The following is a 15653-nucleotide window of genomic DNA, read 5'->3' as shown; positions in this document are numbered from 1 at the left end:
CCTGCCCTTCCTCCTCCGAGGCCCTCACCTGCAGCTCCTTCACCCAGGAGCAGTGCCAGTAGGAGAGGCCAGCCCACTTGACGAAGAACTCCCTCTCGGGGGTGCCCTCCAGGGCCTTGGGCGGGGGGAGGCCGGGCTCCACGTCCGGCCCCGGGATCCCCACCAGGAAGGGGGCTGGGGGCTCCGTCCACCTCCAGTGTAGGATCCGCTGGACTTTGCCCTTCAGTGGCGGGCACTGTGGACAGAGGAGGGGCCCCAAGTTCAGAGCTTCACTGCCAGACCTCACACCAGGGCTCCTGTGACAGCAGGCTGTCAAGCAGGCTCCCCCCAACAGACTGTGCCATTCCCCAAATCAGAACCAGCAGGACGTGGACCTCCAGGAACAACTGCTCCCATTCGTGGGAGCCCAGCACATACTATGCACACAGTAGGTGGGCAAGAAGGATCTGTGAGTCCACGAAACAGTGCCTGTCATCAGGCAGGGAGCAGGTAGAGGCCCCCCATACATACACAACAGAGTGGTAAACTGAGGCTCACCCAGAGAACGGGCAGCAGAGCAGGAAGCAGAATCCAAGACTCCTGACTGCCCTGTCCCTGGGTCTCCCCACTGCCCCACTCCCCACTTAGAGCCCCTGCAAAAATGTCACATCACATCCTAGCCCAGGAGTGGTCATGGGTGTGAAGTCCCCTCCCCACACTCAGGGAACCTGTGGCCCCATCCACCGTCTCTCACCCCAGGCAGGCTGCACCCAGGCACCCACATCTGGGCTGGGACAGGGAGGCTGGGCCCTCACCAGCACTCAAAGACGCTGCAGGGGCCCTTACTGGTTCCAGCGAATTGCTGCTGGCAAAGGTGAGAGACTCCCATGGCTGTGAATGCCACCGTTAGTGCCCCTGAGCCCGCTGCCTTATTTCTGAGGCAGGGCTTTCCTCCCAGGAAAGGCAGTTCTGAGCCAGGACCCTGGCAGGGAATGGCAGCTCCTGGGCACCAGCCTTTCTGACCCTGTTTCCTTAACTGGAAAGTGGGCTCCTCGCTTCCTCCAACCCAGAACTGCCATGGGCACCAGCCACGCAGGTGAAGGCACCCCCGACACTCAACGGGGCGCCAGCAGGCCTGGACCCACCCCTCCTTTGGCTTCAGCCACAGCCAAGGCCGAGAGGCAGGAGGAGGAAGAGGAGGAGGTGGGGAAGCGAGAGCAGACTCCCCCAGCGGCCCTGTGCTGGTTCTGGGGGCAATGGAGGAGGCCCCCCCTCCCAGGCAGCAGGCCCCAACCCCACCCCATCTCTCTCCCCACCCTGACCCCTGCCTTCTGCCTCCCAAACCCAGGGCACCCCTCAGAGTGGCCTCGGCCAGGCCGACGGAGACCCTGACACAGACATGGACACGCGTACACACACACGGCCCAGCCCAGGTCCCGGGAGGGCGGGGCTCCAGCACGGGGGTGGGCCTGGGGGCAATTCAGAGCATGGGGGGCCTCCACATGCCGGGTAGGGACCGGGGGCTGCCAGTCCTGGCAGAGGCTGAGCGGAATATTCTGCCCAAGTCACCGAATCTCCCTGAGCCTCCATGTTCTCATCGAAAAATGGGAGCAGCAGAAACCCGGGACTTGGGAAGGTCATAAGCGTGGAGGAAGACCATGCAGGACCCAAAGCAGGTGCTCGGCTGCGCACGGTAGTGCTGGGGTTCTCGTGTCCCACCCGTCTCTCCATCATGGCTCACATTTCAGGTGAGAAAATGGCCCAAGTCTAGAGGGCAATTAGAAGCTAAGTGGGCCCTGAAAGGCGGCGGGCAGGGCATGCGGTGGGCGGGGCGTGCGGTGGGCGGGGCGTGCAGTGGGCGGGGTCCTGGCTGTGGAGCTCTTGGTGGGCGGGGCCCAGGCCGGCGGGAGGCGGGGCGGGGGCCGGCGGGGGTGGAGCTCTCGGTGGGTGGACCCTGCCTGGCAGGAGGCGGGGTGGGGCCGGCGCTCTCGGTGGGCGGAGCTCTAGGTGGGCGGGCCCTGGACGGTGGGAGGCGGGGCGGCGGGGGCGGGGGCGGTGCTCTCGGTGGGCGGGCCCTGGGCGGTGGGAGGTGGGGCGGGGCTGGCGGGGGGCGGAGCTCTCGGTGGGCGGACCCTGCCCGGCGGGAGGCGGGGCGGGGCCGGCGCTCTCGGTGGGCGGACCCTGGACAGCGGGAGGCGGGGCGGGGCCGGCGCTCTCGGTGGGCGGAGCTCTCGGTGGGCGGGCCCTGGACGGCGGGAGGCGGGGGCGGAGCTCTCGGTGGGCGGGCCCTGGGCGGCGGGGGGCGGAGCCTGCGGGGCGGGGCTTCGGCGCGGGGGCGGGCGTAACACTCACAGTACAGCGCGGGCAGAGCCATTCACCGTTTGGGATCTCGGGCAGCGGCGGGTTGAGGCAGTGCAGGTGGTAGGAGGAGGGGCAGGCGTCGCAGCAGAGCAGCTCGCCGCCGTCCTTGCACACGCGGCAGAACTCCATGTGGTCGTCCTCCTCCTCCTCGCAGCCGCCCTCGTCGTCGTCGTCGTCGTCGTCCTTGGGCTCCCACTGGATGCCCTCCTTCTCCTGGCGCGGGAGGGCGAGGTGGAGGCTCCCGGGCCGCTCCCCTCTCGCCGGGACTCCCGCCCGCCGGCCGGCGGCTCCAGGAGACGCCCCCGGCCCGCCCCGGCCCGCCCCGCCCCGGCCCCGGCCGCTTACGCAGTGCGGGCAGCTCCACTTGCCCTCGGGGGCCTTCTCCAGCTCCGGGTCGAGGCAGACCAGGTGGTAGGCCCGCGGGCAGGTGTCGCACAGGATGATCTCCCCGCCCTGCTGGCACACCTCGCAGTAGTCCTGGTGGTCCGTCTCGTAGCCGTCCCCGTCGTCAACTAGGGCGGGGAGGACAGGGGTCAGGGGCGGCCATGGGGGGCTTCTCCGCACGGCCCCAGGTCAGACGTGGCACACAGTAGGTGCTTAAGACGTGGCAGGGAGGGATGAGGGTGGATGGACAGAAAGACAGCTGGATGGGTGCAGGGAGGGAGGGTGGATAGGGGGATGGAGGGGAAGGCTGGGTGCTGGGCAAGGGGAAGAGGAGTGGGTCCCAGAATGGGTGAGTGGTGGGTGCAGTTAAGGCTTCCTTCCTTGCCCCCACTGCTAATGCAGATGTCCTGGGGTGGGGACATTTAGCCTCTGCTGATGGTGGAGGAAGCAAAGCAGCCAGGAGAGGCGGAGGCAGGCGGGTGCCCTTCCCTGCTTCCCAAGGGAGGCCTCTGCACCCCCTACCCATCCGCAAGGGCCGTGGGTCGCCCTGCAAACAGGGGTCCTACTTCGCTTCTTCTTGCGCCTCCTCTTCTTCTTCCCCAGGGCGGCGGAGCACTCGGAGCGCACGGAGGCGCTGTGGACGCTGGCGCTGTCCAAGTCCGACTCCTCCCGCTCGTCGTCCTCACTCTGCAGGGAACGGGGCCCGGGAGCACCCCCCGAGGCCTTCGCTAGAAACCGCAGGCTGTGGCCCGGGCCACTAGGCCACCCGACGTCCAGCCACCCTCTCCGCTGCTCTCCAGCCCGACATGTGCCACACTTGCTCTGCCCTCCCCTGCCCCCAACTCCTATTCATCCTTCAAGTACAACCCTTAGGACACCTCCCCCTAGGAGCCTTCCCAGATCTCTCCTTGACTGGACCCAGCGTGCAGCTTCTGTGCCAGCTCTGGCCTGTCCCATCTACCTGGTGCTTCACTGGCCGTGCACATGTCTGACCCCCTGCCAGACCATGAGCACCTCCGAGCAGGGCCCACCACACAGTAGCTGCTCAACAGCTCAGCCAGACCACCAGCTCCAGGGCCAGGCGACACATTCTACTCCAATCTCCCCTCCAGAGCAGCCAAACTCCAACTGAGAGGCAGAGAAATGCCCTCCCTCTCTGCCCCTCTGCAGGGCTGGGGCCGAGGCGAGGGAACAAGCCGGCAGCCAGGCTGGCCAGGCTCAGTGAGGACTCTACGGCCTGCTTAGTGCCTGCCTGCTGCCGGGTGGAGCCCCAGCTACGGGGGCTCTGGCAGCCAGGAGCTGAGCCCCCAGCCGCAGTGGGGCGGATGGAGAGAGCTCCCTGCCCAGAGTCCGAGCTGGAGGGGCCCTGGGAAGGATCCAGCGTAAACCTCTCACCAGACAGGTGGAGAAACTGAGGCTTAGGATGAGAAGGGAGAGTAGGGGGGATCTGCCCCCAACCCTGGTTCAGGAGAATAACCCAAAGGCCCAGCTTCCCACAGTCACCCCGACCCTCACCTGGGCACATGCATACGTGCACACACAACCCACCCTGACTCAGATACACCTTATCAAAGACAGAACCCGCAAACACCCCCATGCACACACTCAGCACACACACACGTGCAAAATACATCTCAAGCCTGCTCATGCAGACACTCCCAAGTACACAAGGTCTGCTGTCACACACTGCCACACTCATGCACTCAGCTCACACACATTCTCACACACATCCATTCAGACGCCTGCTCTCACACACACACACATTCAGATCCACTCACACATCCATTCGGATACCTGCTGTCACACACACTCACATACACACTCACATCCATTCCTACACCTGCTCTCGCACACACACACACACACACACACACTCACCGAGGAGCCCTTCTTCCTCTTGTTGCTGATCCCTCCAAAGCGGAACTTGAGTCCGGACACTTTTTTCCCTTTGCCCTTTTTCTTCCCATCTTTGGAGCCTCGGATCTTCTTCCGTACTCCAGGCCCTGGAAAGCAACAGCAAGAGTGGCCCATGCGTGCCCCGACCGCCCGCTCACCACCGTGACCCCGTTCAGCCCTCCCAGAGCCCAACAGGGCAGCGGCTGCTTCTCCGTCTCCAGGTGAGGCACCTGGGGCTCAGAGGGGTGACATCCCTCCCGAGGGTGGTGCTGCAAGGAAAGGGGGCAAGCAGAAGGGAATCCTGACCCACGTCTGGCCGCTCTGGCCGCTGCCTGGCACCTCGTCTGTGTACAGCAGGGCACCGGCCATCTCGAGAAGGGCCCCAGTACCACATCATCCGTCCCCCCAGATAGGAGCCAGTGGGACCACCAATGGCAACCACCCCCCCGTGGTCCATGCCTGGGCCTTTCGGGGGACATCCTGGGCAGGCTCCCTTTCCCAGGCTGCATCCCCAGGGCCAGGCACCGCTGGCTCCACCAGCAAGGCTGCCCGCCTCTGCCAAGCCCCCAAGAAACACCCACTCCCAGGGGCCAGCAGGGTCAGGGATGTTTTTTGGGAGCTGACCACAGGGCAATTAGCCACCTGGGGAGGAATGCCCCCCACCGGCTGCCCCTTCCACCAGGCTGAGCTGGGAACAGGGGGGGCCTCACCCCGGGCCCTCCTCCAGCCATACCACACCCAGGGAAATGGAGCCCAGAGCCCAGCTGTGCCCTCTGTGGCACCATAGAAAAATCTATTTCAATTTTTCTGAGTAGGCAGCTCAGGGAATCAATGGCGCAGCAGCTGGCGCCGGAGAGGAAAATGAGAAAGCAAAGCGGGCTGGGCTGGGCTGGGCGGGGGGAGGGCTGCTGGGATGGAGAGAGGCAGCAGGAGGGCAGGGAGCAGACTCTGAACCCCGTCACTCTGCCCACCAGCCCCCCCTTTCAGAGACCTGCAAAGGGGCGCCAGACCCCACATCCTGCAGGCAAGGCAACCCCAGCCTTGTCCAGAAACCAAAGCTCCTTGGGCTAAACAAGGGCTCCCAGAGCCCCCTGGCCCCACTGAAACCCAAATCAGGGCACCCAGAAAGGCTGAACTGCTGGGGATCCCACCCCTGAGAGCCCTGGTGTCCCTCCATGCAGGGAGCCCCAGGACTCCCAATAGGCCTCTTCTGTCCCTCTTCCCGCTGTCCAGACACAGACCCCTCCAAACACTGAGTCAGATTCTAGATCCAGACCTCCTTCCAGGCCTGGCCCAGAGCCACCTCCTCCAGGAAGCTGGCCCTGACCACGCCAGTCTCTGCTCTGAGCTCTGCTTATTTCCTGGATCCTAAAGTTTGAGCGGCAGGGACTTGGCCCTTCTATCCATGTCTGTTATTCCCAAGGGCCGGCAAAGGATCCTGTGCATAGGGGGTGCTCACAGAGTTCCCTTGGGACTCCTTTTCCTCTGGAATGGCTCAGTCTCACGTCTAAGTGCCCTGCATCTCCCAGGACAGGAGGGCTGGGGCAGCTCCGGGCTGTGGACCCTCCCCTCTCCCATCCCCCATAACCAAGTTGGCCGGTGCCTCCCGGGCTGGCCAGTGCATAAAACTCCCAACGCTCTGCACACATTGTCCGTGCTCTCCACCAGCCCCGACAAGGGGCAGGCAGGAGCCTGAGGCCCCCTCGCTGCCAGGGTCTGTCCCGGGCCCCTCCTACGGGGCCACCCCACAGCCTCACCCTTGCCCTCCTTCGTCTTGGCCTTGCGGATGGGCATGAGCTGGGGTGCCTGCTGGGGGCTGACGGCCAGCGGAGGGGAAATGGTGACTGTCTCCACAGCCGCAGCCACCGCCGCTGCCGCTGCTGCCGCAGAGCTGCCCTTGAAGGGGTTGTTGGCGCTGAATTCCCGCCACTTGGCGCCCAGGACGGTCATCATCTTGGACATGGGGATCTTTGGGTTCTTCTTGGCGATGAGCGGCCTGTGTGGGGGGGAGGACGGCGCCATGAGGGCTGAGACCACCCCCACCCTGGCAGGGCCCAGCCCTTCCTCCCCACTCACCGACTGCTCAGGGCAACTGGGCAGAGAGCAGAAGCGGGGATTGGGGAATGCTCAGAAACTCCCCTGCCTCTCCCAGTCCCCTCTTCACGCACAGGTGACTTTCTAATTGGGTTCCCGGAACCTCACAAGACCCGAGGGCCAGAGAGAGTGGCCCGCAGCAGACCTCTGGGCCTCTGGAGCTGAGAGGGGCTCCCCCATCCAGGGGACATGGTGGCCAAAGGCCCCGGGAAATTCTGGGACCACTGTCCCCAAGGGGGAAGAGATTCAAGGGCCCCAAGATGGGCAAGCGAGGGAAGGCAGAGCTGCCTGCTATGACGGAGGGGGTCAGCGCCCCCGCCTGGCAGCCCCCACCCCAGGAACCTCCTCCCTCCCCCGAGCAGGGGGCACCCAGGGGAAGGGGGTCTTCAGCAGCGGCACCTGAGGAACTGGCTGAAGGCCTTGTAGTTTGTCAGCGTGTGGTAGTCCTCCTCGGAGAACAGGTAATCCACATTGTCCAGGCCCCACTCGGCCATGAGCTGCCCCGAGGACTTGGGCTCCTAGAAGGACACAGGCCCCAGGTGGGGTCAGAGGGCAGGACCTCCTGCCCTGCTCCCCGGACCCCCACACCCAGCCCGGGAGCCTCAGAATCTAGCGAGAGTGGTTCTCAACCGCCCCTGAAAGCGTCCTGCAGCATCCTGGCCCCGCCAGCCCCTTCCGCAGTGGGGATGCCCCAGATGCCCGCTCATCGGGGAAGCCAGGGCCTGGGTGTTCAGTGTCGCGGCTGGGGGCACCATGGGGGGAACTGTGTCCCCCAAAAAGATATTTTGAAGTCCCACTCCAGTACCTCAGAATATAACCTGATTTGGAAAGAGGGTCTTTGAAGATGTGATGGGTTAAGATGAGGCCACCCCAGCGTATGATCCTGTACAACTGGGTCCTTATAAGAAAGGGACACTTGGACACAGGGACAGACACGGGAGGCGGCCACGTGAGGACAGGCAGAGACTGGAGTGAAGAACCGCGAGCCAGGGAGCACCAAGGGCTGCCTGCGGCCCCCAGATGAGGGAGGGGCAGGGACAGAGTCTCCCCTAGAGGCCCTGCGGGGGGGGCTTGATTTGGACTTCTGGGGACAATCGGTTCCTGTTGTTCAAAGACCCCCAGGCTGTGGCACTTTGTACGGCAGCCCCCAGACACTAAGACAGGAGTAGGTAGGGCGCACACCTAGAACCTCCAGGAAGGGAGACTGGGCAGCGGCGGGAAATGAAGCGGGACCCCAGCCCAGGGCTCCCTCCAAGAGGGGGGCGCTCAGTTGGGCTTAGGACCCCGGGCGGGGACAACAGGACTTATCTCTGGGGTGAATGTGGGTGGCCGGACAGAACAGTAGCTGGAAAGGAAGGAGCCCCTAGGAGGAAGGTTAAGGGGGTGCCTAAGTTACACTGGGGAGAAATGAGGCCTCCCCAGGGTGCCCCAAGAGCAGCTGCACATGCACCCCGGGGAAAGGTCAGGCTACGGCCAGGTACATGACCTCCACAGGCGCCCAGAGAGCCAGCCCAGACCGCGCATCATGGTGCAGAGCCGGGGGGCAGGGAGGGGTTGCTGGTTAGGGCCTGGGCTCTGGAGCCAGCCGGCCTAGCCCAGGTTCCAATCCTGACTCTGCCCCAGATTCACGGTGAGAAGGTGGACACGTTACTTAACCTCTGTACCTCAGTTTCCTCATCTGTAAATGGGGATAACCACAGTTCCTGCCTCACAAGAGGATTCGGGTCAGCACAGGTGCCGGGAACAGCAGCTTCGCCCCACCCCTTCCCACCCCTCCCCACCCCACCCCTCCCCACCCCACTCCACCCCACTCCACCCCACTGCAATTAAGCCAATCAGTGCACCCCACTCCCACAGCCTCTGAGCTGGGGGCTCATATGAGGTGAGCCTGGCCAGCCGGGGGGCCGTGGGTCTCCTGCTTGGACACTGGGACTGGACAGGGCAGTGGGTGGCCAAGGAGCCCCAAGCTGCCACACCCATTCTGGGCCATGAGGGTGCCTGGCCTCAGCCTGGAGCCGGCCTCAGAGAGGCAGAGCTGAGACATACAAAGAAACAGGCCCTCGAGGACGCGCTATGTGACTGGGGCCCCGAACCCTGAAGCCCCTTTGCCTCTCAACTCTCAGGGTCCCCTTTCCTGCCAGCACACCTCGGAGCCGGGCTTTCTGTTCCTTGCAGGGAAGGGCTCCAGGTGGTACACATGGCCCCCGTGGGCCCCCAGCCCCCCCAGGGCCCGCAGACCAGCAGGAGGCCCCGGACCCGGTTCTGGCCTTCGGTTCTCTGTGACGCGGGTCAGAGATATTCCCGTGAGGGGCTGGCCCACCGCCATCCCCACAGCCACACCTGTTAGCAGCCCCCTGGGGGACTCCTGCTCCCATAGCCACGCCTGCGACCCCACCCAGGAAGGGCAGATGACATGGTTACAGGCTCCTGGGTCACTTCTGAGAGCTGGTCCTTCAAAACCGACAACACGCCTCCCGACCCGTGAGACCCCGCGGGGTCAGGGGCCACTGGAGCAGCCGCGGCCCCCTCCCTGCTCCCTGATGGCGGCCGTTCCCACTCACAATCCCCGCCTCAATGAGAACCACTGTCCTAACTCTACTAAGCATTTCTCTTTAAATCCACCGAACCTTGGGGCCATCATGAAAGATCAAAGGCAAAGCGTCCCCAGGTGACTCGCTGTCACTGGCCCACGGTCCGAGAGCTGAATCCCCAAAGCCAGTTGTCTGGCCTTACCTGCCCCGCCCTCCCCCTACCTGGGGACCCACCCCTGCCCAGGAACAGCATCTGGGTCTCAAGGGGCTGCAGGATGACCCTAAAGTTCACATCAATCCCCAGATGCAAGGGGATGGGGCTGCTCCCCCGGGGAGAGCTCGGAGGCCCCGCTCAGGTGGGAGGCCCTTGGGGCAGGACTGCATAGGACTGCAGAGCACATGTGGAGTAACAAAGGGCCCTTCCCACCATCCCCAGAGCCATTAGCCGCTGCTGAAGGAAAAGACTCTGTTGTTTAGTTTCCCCAATTGCTCTAGACGAGAGGTTCCCCACACTAAACTTGAGCTGAGAGTATCTATCACTCTCTTCGGAAATAGCTGCAGAGCTCATGCAGGCAAGCGGTTGCCAAGGGCAGCCAATACATCAGCAAGATGCTTGGTGGATTTCCTCCACAAACCCCTAAATTTCACCCGTCATCATTCCAAACGTCTCCGAGGCTTCTGACTTACAGTACTTCCTTTATAAAGCTGTCCCCATGCACCCACACGCACACGAGCACACACACTGGCGACCCGCCCGCCCTGACTGCCACTGTTCGGGGAAGGACAGTTGGCCCTTCTCCCTCGGGGCTCCCGGGCTGGAAGGCAGAGGACGGACGGAGCGGGAGGCCCTGTCCCTGCAGGCAGGGGTGTCCTCAGCCGAGCTCCAGGGCCCAGCCCGGGTCCCACTTACCTTCAAGCATCCGTCTTCGTTATCATCCTCATCGTCATCCTTCTTTTTCCGCTTGGCTTTTTTCTCCTTCTTGTCCTTGAGTTTCTTCTTCTTCTTTTTATTAGGGGAGTAGTCACTCCCTTCGCTCTCCGACTTCTCCTCCAGGTCCTCCTCATTTTCAGACAGCTCATCATTGCTCCCCTGGAAGAGAGAAGGGGACAGTGAGGGCCATCCGTCCACACACCTGGACCCTTCCTGAACTCTTCATCACCGGCCCACTGTGCTCAAGCCCGGCCGAGAGCGGCTGCTGGGTCAGGGGTCTCATCTCCCAAAGGACCAGGCAGCAGCAATGTCCAGAAGGCGCAGGAGAGATGGGGCCTCTTCTGAAACCCCTTCCCCGCCAGGCGCCCTAAACGCAGCCTGATTGGATAGCCTTTGGGGGTGCCCGGGCTCTGCTTCCATCATTATCAGGTTTTTACAGACTTTGGGATTTTAACTAGTGTCAGGCGCTGTTATCCTTCTAGGACCTCAGAAGTGATGCCCAAAAGCCAAAAAGCAAAATGCCCAGGAGAAGCCCCAGGGAGAAGTGGATCCGGGACTGGTGCCCGCCCCCGCTCTGCGTCCCGAGGCATCCTGTGGGATTGCGTCTACCAGACAGAACCTGTAATTAGCGCAGAGCACACGTCCCAGTTGTATGTGCCGCGGGCTCTCCAGAAGCGGTTAGGGCACAAGCCCACCTTCCCCACCACCCCCATCCGGGCTGCTTCATGTCAATATGCGACGAGGTAATTCAGGCAGCTCTTAAGCTTGGCTTCCTTGATTTAGTTTCCTGTCTGTACAGGCAGAAATGGCCTATTTATATGGAGATAAGGGCATTTACAGCCAGCACATCTCCACCAGGAAGGTCCTGCCCTCCCAGAAAGCTGTTTACTTGTCTGCCGCGGAGGTGCAGGTCGCCTGGCACAGCCCTGCCCAGCCCCCGCCCCGTCCGGGTCAGGAGGGAGGGGCAGCCAGGACTGGGGGGCTGCAGTCAGGCACCGTGGCTGCAATCACCAGCGCTGGGCTTGTTATCTTCATGATTGCCATTAACCGTTTTCAAGGTGATGAAAACGAAACGTAGGGAGAGAGAGAACTGGAGAGAGATGGGAAATGAGCTCGAGAAGCAACCCTGGGGGGAGAGGGAGGCAGAAGGGGAGGTGGGGAGGGAGGGCAGAGGGAGAAGGAGAGGCAGGGAGGGTAGGAGGTGGAGAGGGGGGAGGAGGGAGGAGAAAATGGAGGGCTGCAGGACCTGTCTGGAGGCCTCGGGAGACCCCAGCCCCATGTCCACCTTTCAGCCCCACCTGCCTCGTCCCCGGAGAGAGGCTCCAAACAGGCCCCTGCCATCGCTGAGTTGAGGGTGGGCCAGGCCACTGTTGGGGGGTGAGGGGGCTGTCCCCAACATGTGGCAGGAAAGGACCCTGCCCCACGTGCTCTCTGTACATTCCAGGACCATCCTGGAGTCCTGGCTTCCCCCACCCCCGCCAGGCTCCCTGCTGCCCCAGGAGCCCCTCCAAGCCCACCGACTAAACCTCTCAGGCCCAGCAAGGCACTGAGGCAGCAGGCTGGTGGTTGGCAGGCAGAAGAGCCTCTGAGCCTTTCCAGAACCCGGGTGATTCCCAGAATTACTGACTCAGCCTCGCCGGGTACCGGGGGCAGCTCTGGCCCTGGCCGCTCCCCAAGCCTCCCCGAGCAGGCAAGCCCTTCCAGGCTCCTGCTCCCGGGGCTGGTGGCAGCACGGGGTCCGGGGCCACAGCTCCCACTCTGGCTCGGTCCTCTGGGAAGGCAGGGGTCAGAGGGGGACGTCCACTTCCCCTGTGGGTGTCAGGGCTCGGCCACGTTCGAGTGACCACCCTTCCAGAGTCGGGGGAGACATGCTCTTGTCCGCCCCTCACCCAGCAAAGGTGAGGCTGGGAGAGTGACCGCCGGACTTCAGCACCACGGACAGCACCCGAGAGACAGCCCGTGGGAGGGGTGCGCGGACCCGCAAACCCGATGCTGGTACACGCGAGGCCTGTCGACGGGTGTTGGAGCTCCTTGGGGAGGCTACAGGACGGAGAAGGGCTCTGGTCCCTACTAGCCCAGGACTCGGGCAAGTCACTGTGGCAGCCTGAGCCCCGGCCTCCTCACCTGTGAAGTGGGGATGCCGCAAAGGGTGGTGAGATGGGAGAGGCCCCAGAACAGAGAGGCCATGGGCAGAGATGTGGACAGGGACAGCATGGGAAGGGCGCCCACGCCCCCAGGTCCCAGGCCTCACCGTCCCCAGATGCGGGGATTCGGTCAGGCTGGAGAAGTCTGTTCAGAACAATCAGGCCCTTTGCCCACTGCACTGCCACAGCTGAGCCCCCACCATGGCCAGACATCACAGCCCCTTTCCCGCTTGGCTCTCAAACCAGTTCTATCCTGGTTATGCCCAGAATATGCCCAGATGATGCCTGACCTTGGCTCTGCTTTGGAAGCCAAAGAAACAACCAGGACAACAAACTGGAACAAATACACGAGCTTCACCCCCCTTGTTGCTGCCCAAGCGAATCTGGACTGGGCTAAGCCCACTGCACAGACAGCGCCTGTGGCTGTGGACGGATGTGCAGAGGGACATGATGTCATCACGAGGGACATGATGTCATCACGAGGGGCTGTGGTGGCGGTCACCCACAGGGGAGCTGACCTGGGCATCTGACAGTTAGCAGGTGCAGGAGAGGTGAGGAGTGGGCAGCGCGGCTCTGCAGGCAGGGCCCCCGGGGTGAGGGAGAGAGGGAGAGAGGGAGGGGACAGGGAGGGGACAGGGAGGGAGGGACAGGTGCCTCCAGAGGCTCTTGCTGTCTGGCAGAAGCTTCTGTGTGTGCACAGTGCAGGGGTGGGGAGGGGGAGCAGACCTGGCAGATGGGCTTGCCCGGGGCCCTCTCCAGAGCTAAGTGGGAGAGCAGGAGGGCAAAGGTGTCTGCCAGGAATGAGCTAGAACCGCAGCAAGGCATGTCTGCTACTCAGCCCCCTCCCCTGCAGACACCCACCTGGGGCCCAGGCAAGACGGCAGACCCTCATTTCACAGGAGTGGACTTCCTCCCCCGCTCACCTGCTCTGGGGAGAGCTCTGACTCCCCCCAGCACCCCGACCCCTCTCCGTCCACCAAATGAAGGCCACACCCCAGCCCCCTCTGCCCTGGCATCTCACCGGCATCCTCCTCCCACCCAGGGGACCAGCGGTCAGTGCAAGGCAGGTCATTAGAGGTGGGTTCTCCTGGCAGAACAAGTCTGTATCTGCAGCAAAACTTGGCATCCACTTGTTTCAACCATTCTAGACCGGGCCTCTCTCCTTATTCCCCTGAAATTTTCCCTTGCAGAGAAAGGGGCAAGGGGCAAGAGCAGGGAATGGTTCTGAAATCAAATCGCAGAGAACAGACCCATTGGCAGGACCCAGAGGGATGTGACGCCAAGTGTGAGACCCGCCGAGAAGGGCAGGCGCGACGGACGGCTGTCCAGAACCTTGACCTAGGGAGGAACTGTGGGTGAGCCTCACTCGGCACTGACCGAGAATGTCCTCACAAAGCCCGTGAATCCACGTCTGCCCCAAAGTCCGAGAGACACCGGCCCACACTGTGATCCCAGGAAATGGGACAGTGGGAAGGGTTTTGACCTTGGCACCGTCTTTCGGCTGCGGGGACGTGCCACAGGCGGGTAAAGGAATCTCAGTGGACCCGGAGTTCCCCAACAGAACCTGGCAGTGGTGTGAGGAGCCGGGGGGCAGGCAGGAGGGGTCTCTGCATGGAGGGGGCAGTGCGTGCCAGCAGGACCCACTCCCCCCTCCCCAGCTCTGCAGATGTTTCTGGATCCAGCCCGCCGCCTCCCCCGCCCTCCCTCCATCCACGCGCAGCGCGCACACAGCTCCCAAAAAAGGCGTGGACGCACGAGGGGAAGGGCTGGGAGAGCTGGTCATTCTCGCGTCGAGGTCCGTCAAGATCAAGAGGGAAAGAGAAAGAATGAAATATGAGCCTTCCCATTCACGAGTGGTATAAACAGTTATAATTTAGCACTGAATAATTGGTTGCTATGGTAACTGCTGCAGTACAGGTTGAAATCATTTCTCCCTCCTGCGCTCGGGTCTGACAAGGAGCTTCATCTACATATGCTCAGGCTCCGGCGCAGCCCGGTTATTTCATGTAAACTGGAATCCACCGGCTGCCTCCTCGCCCCACCCCACCCCACCCCCAATGCCTGCAGCTTGGGGGTCCCTCCTGCCCTGCCCCTCCACTGCCCGGCCCCACGCCTCATCTTGGTGCCACCGGGCTGGACGCGGGGGGCTGCAAAGGGGTGAGATTCGCCCCATGTGCTGAGAGCCCCAGTCTGCCAGGCGGGCAGCAGGTACACACTGGTCAGCCAGGACCTCACCCCCCGACGGTGCACCCTCCAGACTCTCGGGGGGTCTGACGGCTGGACCAAGCCAGGCTCTCGGGAGGGTGGGGCAGGGGTCTCCTTGGGGGCCGGCCGGGCACTGCCCAGTCACCTGGAAGCCTCCTGCCCAGCAGCCCCCCGCCCCCATGAGGACCAGACAGGCATCTCACAGAGGGAGGAGGGAGGGGAGGGCGGGGAGGGGAGGGGAGGGTGCTGCAGGGAGAATGAAGAGAGGACTTGCAGGGGCGGGGAGGGAGGGAGGGAGGGAGAAGCGAAGAGGGTGAGGAAGAGAGAGGAGGAGAGTCCGAGGGATCAAAAAACCAAGAGACCTAGCAGCGGCCAAGAAATTGGCAAAGCCAGGGAGCGTGAGACAGACAGACACCCAGAGACAGACAGGTAGGGACCCAACCGAAATCATGTTTTTAGGTAGGTCCAGAGAAAGAAGGGCAGGAAATGATCCCAGCCAGCGCCGAGAAAGGAAAATCCCACTGCCAGACGTCATCGGATATGAATGAGGCAGGAGCCGCACTCGAGTGTCCTGGGAGCCCCCCGCCCCTTCCAGCACCCCCTGTGGCCGCCCGCTGCCCAGGCACTGCCAGCCTCCCAGCCTCCGTCCTGGCCGGGGCATGGGGGAAGGTCCAGCAGTGCCCTGTGCCCAGAAAGGAGAGGGAGACAGGTCAGCCTTGCCTGGGAGGTATGGGGGATGCTGTGCAGGAGGAGGGGCTCCCCTGGGCTCCCCCGGGCCCCTTGGCCCCCTGGGGTCCTTCCACCTTTGGGACTAACCTGGAATTGGGCAGGCCCAGCCTGAAGGGCCGGCTCCCTGGGGCCAGAATACACGCCCTCTGGGTCTCACCTCCCGCCCAGCTCCCCTGGAAGAAGCTGCCAGAGAGAAAACTCTGGGGAGGAGCAAGGCAGGGGTGGCCGGAAGCTCCTACGCAGCCCCTAGGCCCCCAGAGCCCAGACCCCCCTCCCCACCCCGACACCCACAGAGCCAGGTCTGAGAGGAGGGTGGGGGCCCTGCCAGCCTGGAACCATCTGTCCCTTGTCCAGCAGAAGCACTGGGGTTGGGGGGTGGTACAGGGGCAGGAGCCGCGG

At 63.4% G+C, this 15653-nt stretch overlaps 1 protein-coding gene across 6 annotated transcripts in view; it reads right to left on the bottom strand.

Moving 5' to 3' along the window:
• Window positions 1–15653, bottom strand: part of CHD5 (chromodomain helicase DNA binding protein 5) — a 71253-nt gene that overhangs the window by 42441 nt on the left and 13159 nt on the right. For 5 of the 6 annotated variants that reach the window (XM_037828670.1, XM_037828671.1, XM_037828672.1 and 2 more), the window contains exons 3-10: window positions 10156–10335; window positions 7114–7232; window positions 6378–6616; window positions 4603–4727; window positions 3291–3411; window positions 2686–2852; window positions 2332–2553; window positions 29–235 (exon numbers count right to left, since the gene is read on the bottom strand). In XM_037828670.1, the coding sequence (XP_037684598.1) occupies window positions 29–235; window positions 2332–2553; window positions 2686–2852; window positions 3291–3411; window positions 4603–4727; window positions 6378–6616; window positions 7114–7232; window positions 10156–10335 (1380 nt within the window). Of the gene's footprint in view, window positions 1–28; window positions 236–2331; window positions 2554–2685; window positions 2853–3290; window positions 3412–4602; window positions 4728–6377; window positions 6617–7113; window positions 7233–10155; window positions 10336–15653 lie in introns of those variants that run through there. The other variant, XM_037828675.1, reaches the window with a different exon arrangement.

Source organism: Choloepus didactylus, chromosome 2, assembly GCF_015220235.1.
Source record: "Choloepus didactylus isolate mChoDid1 chromosome 2, mChoDid1.pri, whole genome shotgun sequence".
Classification (NCBI taxonomy): domain Eukaryota; kingdom Metazoa; phylum Chordata; class Mammalia; order Pilosa; family Megalonychidae; genus Choloepus; species Choloepus didactylus.
Note: the sequence above shows the minus strand (reverse complement) of the source record. Positions and strands in the feature narration are given on the sequence as shown.